General features: G+C 35.5%; 1 protein-coding gene across 1 annotated transcript; it reads left to right on the top strand.

Annotated features, from left to right (window-relative positions):
- Positions 1 to 3,724: 3,724 nt before the first annotated feature.
- LOC140244242 (mitochondrial fission 1 protein-like) lies at positions 3,725 to 12,935 on the top strand. The gene is made up of 4 exons (XM_072323877.1): positions 3,725 to 3,841; positions 7,745 to 7,954; positions 8,896 to 9,001; positions 10,350 to 12,935. The coding sequence occupies exons 1-4, from the start codon at positions 3,797 to 3,799 to the stop codon at positions 10,436 to 10,438; spliced, it is 450 nt and encodes a 149-aa protein (XP_072179978.1). The 5' UTR covers positions 3,725 to 3,796; the 3' UTR covers positions 10,439 to 12,935.
- Positions 12,936 to 14,471: the final 1,536 nt, after the last annotated feature.

Below are 14,471 nucleotides of genomic sequence, written 5' to 3' on the forward strand. Positions count from 1 at the left end.
TCTTGTGTGTGTGTGTGTGTGTTTTTTTTTTTTTTCGTAGGACATGCTGTAAATTGTCAGAGGTCATGATTAACCTGAATTGATACTCTTCTTGTATTTGCAGTTGTATAGATGTGTCTATGGTGCTTTCAAATTGCAGAACAAAAAAAAAAAGTCACTCGTATACAAACAAAGATAAGTTAATTTAAGTACTCGACGTTATAAATGTGAAGTGAAGTGAAGTGGAGGATTGTAAAGCTTATCCTCTCCCAAGTATCATACCAGCAATATAATGTATGTTTTCTGTGACAATACCAAATGTCCCGTTTAATGGAATTGTTTTCCTGCCCTTTGTAGTTGCTTTTAGGACAAATATGCTGTAAAAGAAAAAAAAAACCGACACCAAACAAACTAGCAAATAATATGTGGAAAAAGTTCCTCATACTACTTAAGTAATGTACTTGACTTCTTCCTATCTTAAGACTGACACAATTACTGTATCTCATCCATGCAGGAATTATTTCACAGAGAATTAGAAATTTTGTTATGTATTTCAAAAGCCTGATGCACCTCTTGCTATTTCATATCATCTGTACAGAGATGTGTGTTGGTGTTTCAAGAACTGCTCGGTACACAAATGACAAATTTTGTGGAAAAAAGAATTAGTGAACAAATGAAAATATTTCGTTAAGAATATTTGACAGATTATAACATGACAAATACAAACCTCACCTTTAGATTGTAAAAGTTAAGGTGAATAAATAGATTTCTGCGAATTTGTGAAAGAGCAAATTTCTATGGTTTTCAGTTATTGAGTGATGTTTCATGAAAAAAATAATGGTGAATTTCATGTACATGTGAAAGTTTGTTTGCGAAATCCGATAAGTCCATTTTTGAAGATTTTGAAGTACGGTCTCTGTTATAAAGTACAAAATAATACCTTTTGAATTATATATTGGTCACTGCATATAAAGGTACCGGTACATTTTTGAAGTTATGGTCAAAAGAAGCAACAATTTTCTTATTATTCTCTTTATTTTTCTTGACCTTTATTCGCAAATATCTCCATTTGGCAAATATGGACTTATCGGGGGTTTTTTCGAACAAACTCTTCATGTACACGTTTGTATTCATGCTTGTGAAACTGTCTGTGCATGGGTGTGTTATCCTTGCTTCTTTTTTTTTTCCAGTGTCAACGATAATGTATGACATGCTTATGTATTGCTAATATGTATGTTTTGTACGTATATGTTTGACTGATGAGATGAAATTCAGTTCAATTCATTTCATTTCAAATAAGTTTGTGATGCACATTATCAATGCAGATATGTACAAATGTACCTTTAAGAATGGTGCCAGTGAAGCAACTTATCAGCACTGCGTGTGAAACACACCAAAAATACACAGACATCCATTCACATACTACAATCTAAGAAAAAAAAAAAGGTTCTTTTGAGCACCATTAAATGGTTCTCAGCACTGTCACAATAGCGACACCTTTTTTGGAGCCTGTGAGAACCTTTTTAAATGGTGCCTGTCAGCACCTTTTAATATTGGTGCCCATTAGAACCTTTTCCAATGAAATGGTTCTCATGAGCACCTTTTGAAAAGAGTCAAAAAGGTGCCCATCTTTAGTCAAAAAGGTGCCCATGAGCACCTTTCAAATGGTACTCACGAGCACCATTTCATGGGGAAAAAGGTTCTAATGGGCACCTTTTGCAAAAGGTGCCGACAAGCACCATTTAAAAAAGGTTCTCACGAGCACCAAAAAGGGTGTCGCTATTGTGACAGTGCTGAGAACCATTTAATGGTGCTCAAAAGAACCTTTTTTTCTAAGAGTGTAAGCATACTCATTTTCTAGAGAGGTTTGCTCTACAGTGGAAAAGAACATTTGCAACGAGTTTACATATCTGGTGGTCTCTAAAAGTATCTGTTACATCCGTACTTGCTATCGCAGCGTTGCGCTGCCAAGAGCATTCCCTAGGAAAACATTCGAAAGTACTAGTGCATAAATAAATGTCATTCTATCCTCTGCTTATGACAATCATTTGCGACATTAATGACGTTCCAAGGCGCCATGGTCCATTGGCGTAGCCTTGATAGGAAACCACTTAGTGCATATGTTTCTTCCCTCCCTTACCCCCTTCTCTCCCATCCCCTCTCTATTTTACCCTTTTCCCTTTGTGCATGTGTGTATAATCATGTGTGTTTACGTGTTGCCACCTGGCAACATTTGAGTCTTCATGTGCTGAAATTAAGTATTTTTCAATTATTTGATGTACAACTATATTATGGGTGTGTGTTTTTCTGGATCAAACTTGTACATCACCTACCATGCGCAAAATAAAAAGAAAGAAAGAAAGAAAAGAAGCTTGTCATGACGTAATTCTCAATGTAGATATACCTACATCAATCGATATGCTGATGATAGAGACACTTGAGATCATAACGTTTTTTGTGCTCTATATAAATACAAACTAAAAGGGAGAGATACATGCCAGCTAAAAGGTACTGAATAGGATTCTCTTCCTCTGACAGAGAAGCGAGTCTCTTCTTAAATAATTATGTTGGAGGTTTTAATTGTGTGTATATGTTAAAAATTCAAGGAGATAAGCGTCCGTAATGTAATGACATCTACATGACAGTAAGTCTGGTGTTTAGCAAAAATAATAGAAAAAGTTGTTAATGCCTTAAGTTAAAAAAAAAAAACTAAAAAAACAAAACAAAACAAAACTAAAAAACGTGAAATGATACCCGCCGAAGTATCAATCAACGGACCATTCATGGTCACACACACGCAAGTTCATTCTTTGTATGACCATGAATTCCATTCATTGTTTGGTCGGGCGAGCTTATAAAATGCATTACGCCTGTTTGAAAACGAGTATATAATACAAGGACGTTCCTCAGTTAAGTGAAGTCCATGTCATTTTCTTCAAACTTTCCATACAGTATACGTTGACCCATCCGAACCCCAAATATATAAATAAAACCATAGGTTCATGTGCTTTATTACAATTTAGGAACCAATGTGCACATGAGCTACTGTGAACTGCTACAGTATATAGTTTTTTTAACAAAATAAATAATAATAATAATAATAATAATAATAATAATAATAATAATAATAATAATAATAATAATAAAAATATACATTATACTTAAAAACATTTTAAATTGCATGTTGGCAAGGAGAATTGTCAGAAGTGAGTAATCTAATCACTCTTCTATTTCTATTCACCCCCCCCCCCCCCAAAAAAAAAAAATAATAATAATAATAATAGATGTTGTAAAAGTCACAAGGTCTAACGTATAGTAGGTCTTCATTTAGCAAGCAAACCGCAAGAAAAGTGGCAATGTGATTGGGGGCAAATGAAATAAGATCAATAATTATTTAAGATTAATAAATACTGTATGCAATGTCACTTTGCTTCTCGTTTACCATAGGTGTATAGCCTACTATTTCAACTGTCAATAACGTTTGTGTCGTCTCGACAGTTAGTTTGGCTATTAACAATGGACATTTTTGCTTGTCAGCTGAAGAAACCCGGAAGTGGCACCAGAAATAATAACCCTAACCCTTCCCCTCCCTTTTTTTCTTATTTTTTTAAACGTGGTACCGTCCATTTGCTGTTAGAGACGTATTTGATATCAAAAGGTAAAGCGGAATCATAAATCTAACAATAAGTACAGCTAGCTAGTAAATTGAGTTGCCAGTAAAGGCTTGAAACAAGACTACACTTATGTGCTTCCAAATATTACAGCGACACAGTTGAAACATCACGGAGCCAAGAATTCTACCTCTTTCTAAGGAAGAATGGAGACGATCGTAGAAGAGACGGTTTCTGTAGAGGACCTAAAGGTATGAAAACTGTCACTGTGTCTTTCAAAGACAGTAATTTGGTAAGGCACCATCGGTCTTGTAAGATACTGCTCAGTCATGGCGTACTACACCACCCAGAAGTAATCACAGTCCCATGCACTGTATATTCTGTGGGGTCCATATGTGACCCTGCACCTCAAAACAAACAAAAAGTCGCCATATATGAATTTTTAGTTAAGACCATATTCTGAAAGAGCAGACTTTAAGCTTTAAAATGATGTATAACTCAAGTCAAATGGACTCCCTTAACCTATCTAAATATTGGAAAGAAAGCACAAACTCAGGAAAAGTGTGTACTGAGAAAAGAGGCTCTGAAGTATACTTTTACAGTGTCTATTCAAGCGCTTAATCTTTACCAAACCTTGCTTGCTGTGCGATGAATGGGACAAAAAACAGGAAGTAAACCACCAGAGTGACGACAATGAAGGGATTATTGGATTAAATTGAAATTAAGCATGCCTCATTAACACATTCTGTCCACAATCAATGCCAACTTTCAAAGCAGTAGCTATATCCTTTCAAAAGTAATTACTAGAGTTGAAAGTGAAGAGTGTGTACAAGGTTTTTCAGAAATAAGAAAGGGACACTAAAAACACACCTAATCACACTATTCTACCAAAAAACGTTCGACATAAACTGCTAAAAAACACACTTTCCCGCCCGTTTTATGATACCAAATTTTAGCATAATGTTAAAGAAGACCTGCTCTTTCAGAAAATATGAAAAGGTCAATATCGGCTAGGTTGACCCATTTCACTTATTTTCAGTCCTCACGCAAAATCAGTGTGTGCGACTTTATGTTCGTTTTGAGGTGCACGGTCACATATTCTTTCATGTACACTGTAGTCTACGGTAACGGTTAGGGCGATCATGAACATGGGAAACTAATTCATTTCACAAGTGTATTTAGATCTGACGTTACGGAGGTGAGTAAATTGTGGGTAAATGGTAACTACATCATTTTGACGGTGTCTCTTTTTGCTATTTTTTGTTGTTGGTTTTGGTTTTTTTTTGTTCTTGGTATAGTTTTCTAGGGGGTCTACTAGACCTCTATAGATCTATGACTATGTGACCGTGCATCACAAAACGAACAAAAAGTCGCACACACATGGGTGATTTCAAGTTCGGTGCTAGTGCTAGTGCTAGTGCTATCTCAGCACTAGCACCGGCGATAAAACCGAACTTGAAATCACGTCGGTGTTGGGAGTTGACCTCAAAAATTATGACGTATTTCCGGTTGCTGGTGCTTTCCCTATTGACTAACACTAGCCCCTAGGGATTATCATTTTCTTCATTTCAAGTTCGGTGCTTGTGTTAGCGTTGCCGTGCGAGACCCGTATTCACTTCCATGATAAGAGATGCACGTTTTACGTGCATAGTCTATGCTAATGCAGTGGTCGCCCACGTAACGTACACAAACACTCTCGACATGGCTTTATAAATCTGAGCCTGGGAGCAAAATAAAGATAGTTGTATTTTGGGGAGTGGATGAAATTTGTGGCATTTTAATCTGTCTTCCTCACTATGTCTCTAAAACTAAGCAATTTTGGCTACATCTTTTAATATTTAACTGTAATCACGCGCGATCACTTTTTTCGTCGCACAATTCCCGCGGAGCTCGCGGTGCTGTGATTCCAGCACCTAGTGCTGGTGATCGATAATTTTGATCGGTATTGCCTCGTTAATCTGACCGTTTGTGTTTGAGGTCGATTTAGCGTTGTTATACAGGGGCTAGCACTAGCACTAGCACCGAACTTGAAATCACCCACTGATTTTGTGTGAGGACTGAAAATAAGTGAAATGGGTCAACCGAGCTGATCTTGACTTTTTCGTATTTCCTGGAAGAGCAAGTCTTCTTCTACATTATGCTAAAATTTGGGATCATTAATCGGGCAGGAAAGTGTGTTTTCTAGCAGTTTATCTCGAACATTTTTCTGGCAGAATAGTTTGATTAAGTGTGTCTTTAGCTTCCTCTTTTCATTTCTTAAAAACCTTGTACACACTTTCCACTTTCAACTCCTATAACTTTTGAAAGGATGATGCTACTGCTTTGAAAGTTGGCATTAATTAAGGACAGAGTGTGATAAGGCATACTCAATTTCAGTTTGATCTGATAATCCCTTCATTGTTGTTACTCCAGTGGTTTACATCGTGTTTTTTGTCCCATAGCCAGCACGGCTTGGTAAAGATTAAGCGCTTGAATAGACACTGTACTTCAGAGCCTCTTTTCTCAGTTCACACTTTTCCGGAGTGTGTGCTTTCTTTCCAGTATTTAGATATGTTAGGAGAGTCCATTTGATTTGAGTTATACATCATTTTAAAGCTTAATGTCTGCTCTTTCATAATATGCTCTTAACTCAAACTTCATGTCTGGCGACTTTTTGTTTGTTTTGTGGTGCGGGGTCACATATAGTCTAGACCCTAGACGATCTTACTAGATATAGATCTAGGCCTAGGACACCTAGATATACTGCTAGTGACTTCGTGCTTGATAACAAAAACCTATCGACTTTTGAAGTTTTGTACATCGTATTAATTACGTAAATTAATTTATAGAGCTGATGTGAATGTAAAGACTTTGCTTTTATTACTCTAGGTCTAGAATCAAGATCTTTCTAAATTTGGTAGGAATCTATATTCTACAGATAGTGACAGTGTTAACCTAATGAGCAATAAAGACAAGGATATTGATACAAAGGCCAGGCAAGGCTTGAGTGTCATCAAGAGTAGGTGTCTTGAAATGACTTTTAATAGACCGCTATCACTGGGGTATCCTGTAAAATGTATCATCATATCAGGGCCTGTGTTTCAAGGATCAACTTCCCCACAATAGCCCACATGATATAATTGTCCAGAGATGAAAACTGTAGATCTTCCCTTGATCATGATAGCGTCAGAAGGAAAACTTTGAAGGTGGTTTTCTCGAAACACTGATTTCCTAAACCACTCCATGCGGTAATAAAATCATCGGTATTTCCACAACTGAGTATTTTTATGTGTCATGTTATAAATGAAATTACAGTGGAAGAGTAAGGAATTAATGTCATGTCATTTTCAGAAAATTGTCCTCCCCCGACTTTCGGATCCTTTTGTTGTAGTGGGTCACAAATACCTGCATCTCATTACCAATATTCAAACTGTGAGATAAAGTCATATCTCCATTATTTTATAAGAAGAAAATTTACATTTCATGTGATAAATTAACATTTCCCTTGCTTTTGTGTTAGTATTTTCTTCACTAGGACAATGATGAGGATGTGGGTCTAAAATTAGTTATGCCTTAAATATATTGGTGACATTCACTGCAGGTGTGATAAGGAACTTCTTCTTTGGAGAATGTTCTTGAAAGTGAAGCCACTTGTTTTGGGACTGCATCACATACTAAACAAACCCTACATCATATTAAAAACTCATACCCTTTGAATGGTCATGTGCACATACTTTATATTAAAGGGAATTTACCCCAAATAAAATGTGCAGTCTGAGTGTATAAATATTGCTAGAATACATCAATGAAGTTTGAAGAAAATTGGACCTACATTGTATTCATTCAAAGGTAACAAATCTTAAAAGTTTTGGCTGTAAACTATTGTCTGCATATCTGTATTAACCTACAAACATGCAATGTATACTGTGTGATGCCATGGCTTGGGAACGATGAATGAAAAATGGAAAGAGAAATCATCCTACTTTTCTTTTTGCTTGTTTTTTTTTTTAATCCTTTATTTGTGTTTTTGTTTTATTTTGATTTTCAATGTAGTGAGCTAGACTAGATTATAATCATGCAGGTAGGGTGGTATGATCCCTTTTTTTCTGGAAGTAATATTTTCAGCAAGAGTTGTGCATAAAGTCTTGACACTGTGTCTTCCTTGTCCATTACAGAAACATGAACTTCTGTACAATGGAGAGCTGGCGAGGGGCAAAGTGACAGTAAGGACACAATTCCAGTACGCGTGGTGTCTAGTGAGAAGCCGCTACACCCAGGACATGAGGAAAGGAACTGTGCTCCTCGAAGAATTACTTCACGGAGGAAGTCCACAAGTTCAGAGGGACTGCTTATTCTACCTAGCCATAGGACATTACAGGTTAAAGGTCAGTGTCTTTCCAATACTGTATCATGCATTGGTTGACTGAAATGCCAAGAATTATGTATCTGTTTTTATTATCAAAAGAAAAAAAATTCTCAAGAAGTAGGCAATATAATTTCAATCTTGGAGTTATGATTGATATCAAGCCATTCAATCAATTTCAACTCCTTGTAATTAAGTATTCAGGTTGATAGATCTGTATGAGTTGATAGATCAATAGTTGATAGATCAATCATTGGAGTTATGATTGATATCAAGCCATTCAATCAATTTCAACTCCTTGTAATTAAGTATTCAGGTTGATAGATCTGTATGACAGCCCCCCCCCCCAAAAAAAAAAATCAATAAAATAAAAAATGAAAATAAAAATAAATGAAATAAAATAAATAAATAAATGAATGAATAAATAAATTTTTAAATAAGGAAAAAAAGAAAGAAGTTTCAACTGAATAATGAGTTCAATGTGCTTAAATCATTTTTGTACTTAAGTAGATCTCATGATTGGCATGTTTTGATAATGCTGAGAAGGCAAAGCTTCATAACATAAACCATCACTCTTTTGAAGTGTAGTAATCAGGGCTTTGTCAACAGATGACTCTGAGCAACAACAACAAAAAAAATAAATAATAATAGTAATAATAATAATAATAATAACGAATAGGTTTAAATATCCAGACTTGTTTAGTGTTTGTATTTATTCATTTGTCTTTTTTTTTTGAGGGGGGGGGGGATATTGTTTTCACATCATTATCATTTTTTTTTTTGCAAGTTCTCTTAGAAATATTCATAGTACCAACTTTGTGAAACTTAAAGCTGGCAACTTTGATAGGCAGATTCATAACTGCCGCTATTGTGGCATTGCTCAGAAATGCAGCAGGAATACGAACTGTGATAAAAAGCAAATGTCAAGTTCTGAAATGTGATTTGCTGGTTTCTCCTGCTCAGGACTACACCAAAGCGCTGAAGTTTGTGCGAGGCCTTCTACAAATCGAGCCCAACAACAGGCAAGCAGCTGAGCTTGAAAAGCTCATCAAGAAGAAGATGAATCAAGGTAAACTTCAAAGTTTTTCATTCCGAGAGTTTGGCAGTAACATTCTGAGTTTTAATGTGTCCTCATAAGTCGGGGGGAGAAAAAGAAAAAAGCCTTCATTAAGTTTTGCAAATGTATTTGTCGTATTTTCTTTTCTTTGTTTTTGTCCTTTACACTCTCAAACAATTCAAGAAAGGGAGTTCTATTGTTTCTGTAATCATTTGAAGTTTTTTTTTTTCTTCCCTCTAATTTCAATTGTTGTGAGCCTTGCCCACTTCGCTGTACAACAAGTAAGTGTCATTTTGTAAACTTATATGTTTCTTCACTTTTGTTTCTTCAGGACCAATGGTTCATGCTTTTCTGAATTGAAATCTTGCTGTACTGCCTACCCGTGCACAGTTACATTGTTCCCACTTTCGAAAATCATGATTTACAAAAGACCCTCCCCCTTCCTTTGAATGGGATTATTCTTAATCTTTTTCAGTCTCAGTAGGTATGTGTGTATCTGAATTACAGATACTGATGCACTTTTAACCTCCTAGTCTTTCCTATTGGGTAGTTGATGCATTTCAACATCTGTTTGAGCAACTTCAGGCCAAATATGTCTCACGTCACAAAATATGATACATGTATTATGCTATATGACTGTATTTATTGCTCAATTATGCATACAGTACGTACTCAATTAATATTAAAGGACAAGTTCACCTTCATAAACATAAGGATCGAGAGAATGCAGCAATATTAGTAGAACATATCAATGAAAGTTTGAGGAAAATTGGACAATCGATGCAAAAGTTATAAATTTTTAAAATTTTTGTGTTGGAACCGCTGGATGAGGAGGCTACTAAGGCTCGTGGTGTCATATGAGTGCAACAGTATAAAGAAAATGTAATGACAATTCAACATATTTTCACTTTTTTTCACATAATAAAAGAGCACTTGACTTGCCTCTTTCTAAAGGCAATGGGAATAATATTACCCATAACATACGTCAGTAACGAGTCAAGGGAATGTTTACTTTTTTTCAAAAGATGAATTTTTGTGAAATTCTCTTTATATTTTTCTTTATTGTTGTACGCATGTGACATCATACACTGCAGTAGTCTTCTCATCCAGCGGTGACTGCACAAAAACTTCAAAAATTCATAACTTTTGAACGGATTGTCCGATTTTCCTCAAACTTTCTATGATGTGTTCTACTAATATTGCTACATTCTCTCAATCCTTATGTTAATGAAGGTGAACTTGTCCTTAAAGCATATCACGAGAGCACAAACCGTTTCTGACCACTCCAAGTGCCATTTGTGCTCTTCCTCTGGCTAACTGTTTTTCTTCTTCTTCTTTTTTTGCTCACCTCTTAATGCAGATGGACTCGTTGGCATGGCAATAGTAGGAGGAGCTGCTATGGCAATAGCTGGTCTGGTTGGGGCTGGAATTGCGCTTTCCAAAAAATGATCTTCGTATAGCTGCACACTGATCAAATTAATGATGCGTTGTGATGTGACCATGCAGTGTCGCCATTTGATGAATTTCTCACTGCGGAACTCTCTCTATATCTCTCTCGCTTTTTAGGGGAGAACTTTCCATGGGACTTCAAGGTCTATTTATCATGTGAAGATCATTCAGTTGTAAACTGTCGACCATGCACCACCTTTTGTAGACCTATAGAAGTTGAAGGTGTTTTCATTTTGAATCTAAACGCTTTCCGATAAAAATTCATCTCTTATTTCATGCATTCTTACTGTTCTGTTCAGTAATTTGCAAACAAGAAGTATGTTTTGAAGTTGTAGAATATTGAATCCTTTGTAGTGTTGTACGAGTGTACAAGACCCCATGCACTGAAATTATTGTATAAAGTACAGTCTGCATGGTGTATCATTCTGAAAATTACAGCTCATATTTTGTATATAATTATGTCGAAGACAATGCTGTTTATCTGAGATCATTTAAGATGTTTTTTTGAATTCTTCAGGTGAACTATCTGCAGCTGCGAGGAATAACAACATATCTCTATTTTGTATTATCTTGTTTTTATTACTTTTTGTTGCATTTGTATATTCATGGTCAACTTTACCTAAATTGAATCCTCATGAGTCCTGATACTCCCCCCTGAAAATGCCTTTAAACATCCCTGCCATATTTCCTTCACTTTACCAAATTGTGTGATGGGCAAGCTTTTTTCTGTGGACTTGACCATTCGTAGTTTGGCAAGATTGTTAGTGCTCCAGTGAAATTGATATGTTTTATGAATTTACAGTCAGTTGACACAAATTTGTAATTACTTTCTTTGACCTGAATAAAGCCATGAAACAAATTATAAATGCAATGGATTCTTGTTATAATGAACATCACGTAGCATAACACACAATCATTGTATTGATGCAATATTACTTGCCCCGAAGTTCAAAACTTCTTTGTATTTTGTTTTTCAAACTCTGAATTTGAAAGGAGAAAGTAGTTTCATTGACTCCAAGAAGTTTCAAATCAATAATTCTTGCATCAAGTTGTTTTAATTGCAACTGATTGACAATTTGCCCTTCTGTTGGTGTACATAAACACCAGTTATTCATGGGTTGGGTAGTACAATAGCCATGATAAAAAAACAAACAAACAAACAAACAAACATGGCCACCGTAATATGAGTTTTTATCATGGCTACTACTAAAACACTGAATAATCACTTCTTACATATGTTGATGAAGGGCAATTTGCCAATCAGATGCAGTCCAACAACTTTGTTACAATAAAAGTCCACTTTAATGTTGAATGAAATGTAAGTACAGCTGTACATGTTTGTATTAAAGAGAGGGGACTGTTGCAGCAATATCATTCCATTTGCCAAAACAGGGGCTTGCAAAAGCTCCTACACATTGTATCTGTACCTCGTGGTCAGCTAAAATATGAGCCCAATTAAAGTGTAGTTCACAAATTGCAGTTAAAGTCAAAAAGTACATGTGAACTGGGGCTGTAGAGACTTATGGTAATTATGGTATTTGTTTTGGCACGCAATAATTCATTCTCTTGACTCTAGTTTTGCAGCTTGTCATTGGTCGGGTCAATGGAATGTACAAATGTTACTGAGTTAGTGTCTAGTTTTGTGTAAATCCTTGTCCATTTTGTCACTTCATGCCTCATTTTATAACATCTGGACTCATGCATAGCTTTAGCAGAAGGGGTTATAGTTATACAATGTTGTTTGTATGGAGTGTTTTTTTTTTTTCAAGTAACCAGGAAAACAAAAAAACAACTATACTAAGTACATCGTATTACACTGTCAAAGTACAGTGGACTCCCATTATATCAAAATTTCATTATAATTGAACAAATAAAAAATACAAATACAAAGAGCCGATAATGTTGTTGTGGCCTGAATTTTTTATTTCGTTGTAACCAGAATTTCATTATAACCGTGTTCGTTGTAACAGTAGGGCTCTGTAGCATGAAATTACACTGTATGACACATACAATTTCTTGAGTATGTGATCTTACAGTTGACTGTTTGTTATTTCTCTGTGTAAGTTTTTGTGTTGTAATCAGTTATTTTTGTACAATGATGCTATTGGTATTTGTTACCATGTGCAATTGTTCTTTCCAGTTTTTTTTTTTTTCAAGTGAATTCCTATTATAATGAAGGAAAGCATAAAGACATGCAATGCACTGTGTTCCAGGTCCAGGGACAAACACTTTTTATTTCTATTGGTTAGCAAATAGATATTATTTTCATTAAAAATCTTTTAAATACAAATTATTTTGCCACCATGCTCCAACTGTGAGCTGTATCTCTTGTGTGCCCTATCAATTCTCATACAGTGGACTCCCATTTATAACAAAGTCCTTGGGACCAGCAGTTTTCTTTCGTTATATCGAAATATCGTTATAAACGAACAAATAAACAATACAAAATATAGAGCCCATAATTTTGCAACCTTGATTTTTATTTCATTGTGACCGGAATTTTGTTATAACCATGTTCATTATAACAGGAGTGCACTGTATTCCCAATGGTAAAGTACATGTCAGCTCTTTGATATTCTTCTCTTTTGTCAAATATGAGTTGTCTGAATGTGCTACCAGAGAACACATTTTTTTCTTCCTTTTTTTTTTTTTTAGATTTTAAATCATGCTGGCATGAATTTGAAATATATGTAGCAAGAGAATAATGAAAGGATGCATGTAATTGCTGTAGGTAGCCTGCCAGTTTTTTATATCATTGCTGAATAAAATCTTGTGGAGAAGATATAAGATTTTTGACCAGAGGATACAAATATATTTGATTCCTTTTGACCATCACGTCATACATGTAGGTGCAACTAAACTGGAATTGACAAGCTGGAATTGACCTCTTCCCCCCCCCCCCCAAAAAAAAAAAAAAAAAAAAGAAGAAGAAGAAGAAGAAAATCAAAACATAACTTCTGCAGTAGTTTCATGGACAGGGAGTTTAAGGTTTTGGCACATTCTTATACAGAAGCATTATCGAGTGAAAAATGCATGTACATGTTTTGTACAAAGTGATCTATATGATACAGGAGATGCCTGTTATAAAGAAATCCTCGGGCCCAGCAGTTTTCTTCCGTTATAGCCAAGTAAAATAAAGTATATAAAGTTATATATAATGTAATGATTTTAGGATGTGAATTTATACTTCATTGTAACAAGAATTTGTTGCAACCATGTTCCTTATAACAGCAGCGCACTGTACAGTCAGCCCCGCATATTGAAGTGGAATCCGTATGCAGAACAGCCAACTTTTGTAAAGGCCTATCAGTACTTTGATGGTTGATAATCAGTAATTTGCACCTTTTTTGAGTGAAAATCAGTAATCCTTTAACAGTGTTATAGAATACATCACAGACAATGATTTCTGAAATTAGTAATTTGCTCGTAACCTTCAGTATTCTCCATTCAGTAGAAATTACTGAAAATTAGTAGTAGTTGGCAGCTCTGCATATGGACAGGAGAATGAGCTGCAATGTAGGCACTGTTTGACTGACATGTCGATAAAACACCTGCTTTCTTTATTTGGACAGAAAATTTACTTTGACATAGGAGAAACTAGACTTTTGAGACTTCCACTTTTGTTCACTATATTGAGTCATGCCTTGTGTGATTTTTAAAAGTTTGCCATAAAGCAACTCCTCTGATGTATTAGTATGGTGGCTAGTGGAAGAGTCATTCCTGCATGGTGAACATGATTTACATTTAATACTGTATTAGCTGTTATTTTCGCGAGGGTTTAATTTTCACGAATGTCGCGAATCAGGGTTGGACCGCAAATTTAACAACACGCGAAAATGTCACGCGAAAATGTCACCATGCACCAAGGTAATATTGCGCTTGCGAAAATGTCAGTGACCTTCTCATTCGCGAAAATATCTGTACGCGAAAATAACAGCATATACAGTACTTGTCACCTCTTTGTCAAGAGTATTCTTTGTACACTGTACATGTTTCCAACAATATGTCAATACAATCACATTATATCATTGCA

The sequence above is a fragment of the Diadema setosum genome, chromosome 21, assembly GCF_964275005.1.
Source record: "Diadema setosum chromosome 21, eeDiaSeto1, whole genome shotgun sequence".
In the NCBI taxonomy this organism is placed as follows: domain Eukaryota; kingdom Metazoa; phylum Echinodermata; class Echinoidea; order Diadematoida; family Diadematidae; genus Diadema; species Diadema setosum.

What these genes read in the sequence shown, in the direction of transcription:
- LOC140244242 (XM_072323877.1), top strand. Translation starts at nt 3,797, where the DNA reads ATGGAGACGATCGTAGAAGAGACGGTTTCTGTAGAGGACCTAAAG. An exon ending in TTTCTGTAGAGGACCTAAAG is followed by an intron (nt 3,842 to 7,744) that starts GTATGAAAACTG and finishes TGTCCATTACAG; the next exon opens with AAACATGAACTTCTGTACAA. An exon ending in TAGGACATTACAGGTTAAAG is followed by an intron (nt 7,955 to 8,895) that starts GTCAGTGTCTTT and finishes TCTCCTGCTCAG; the next exon opens with GACTACACCAAAGCGCTGAA.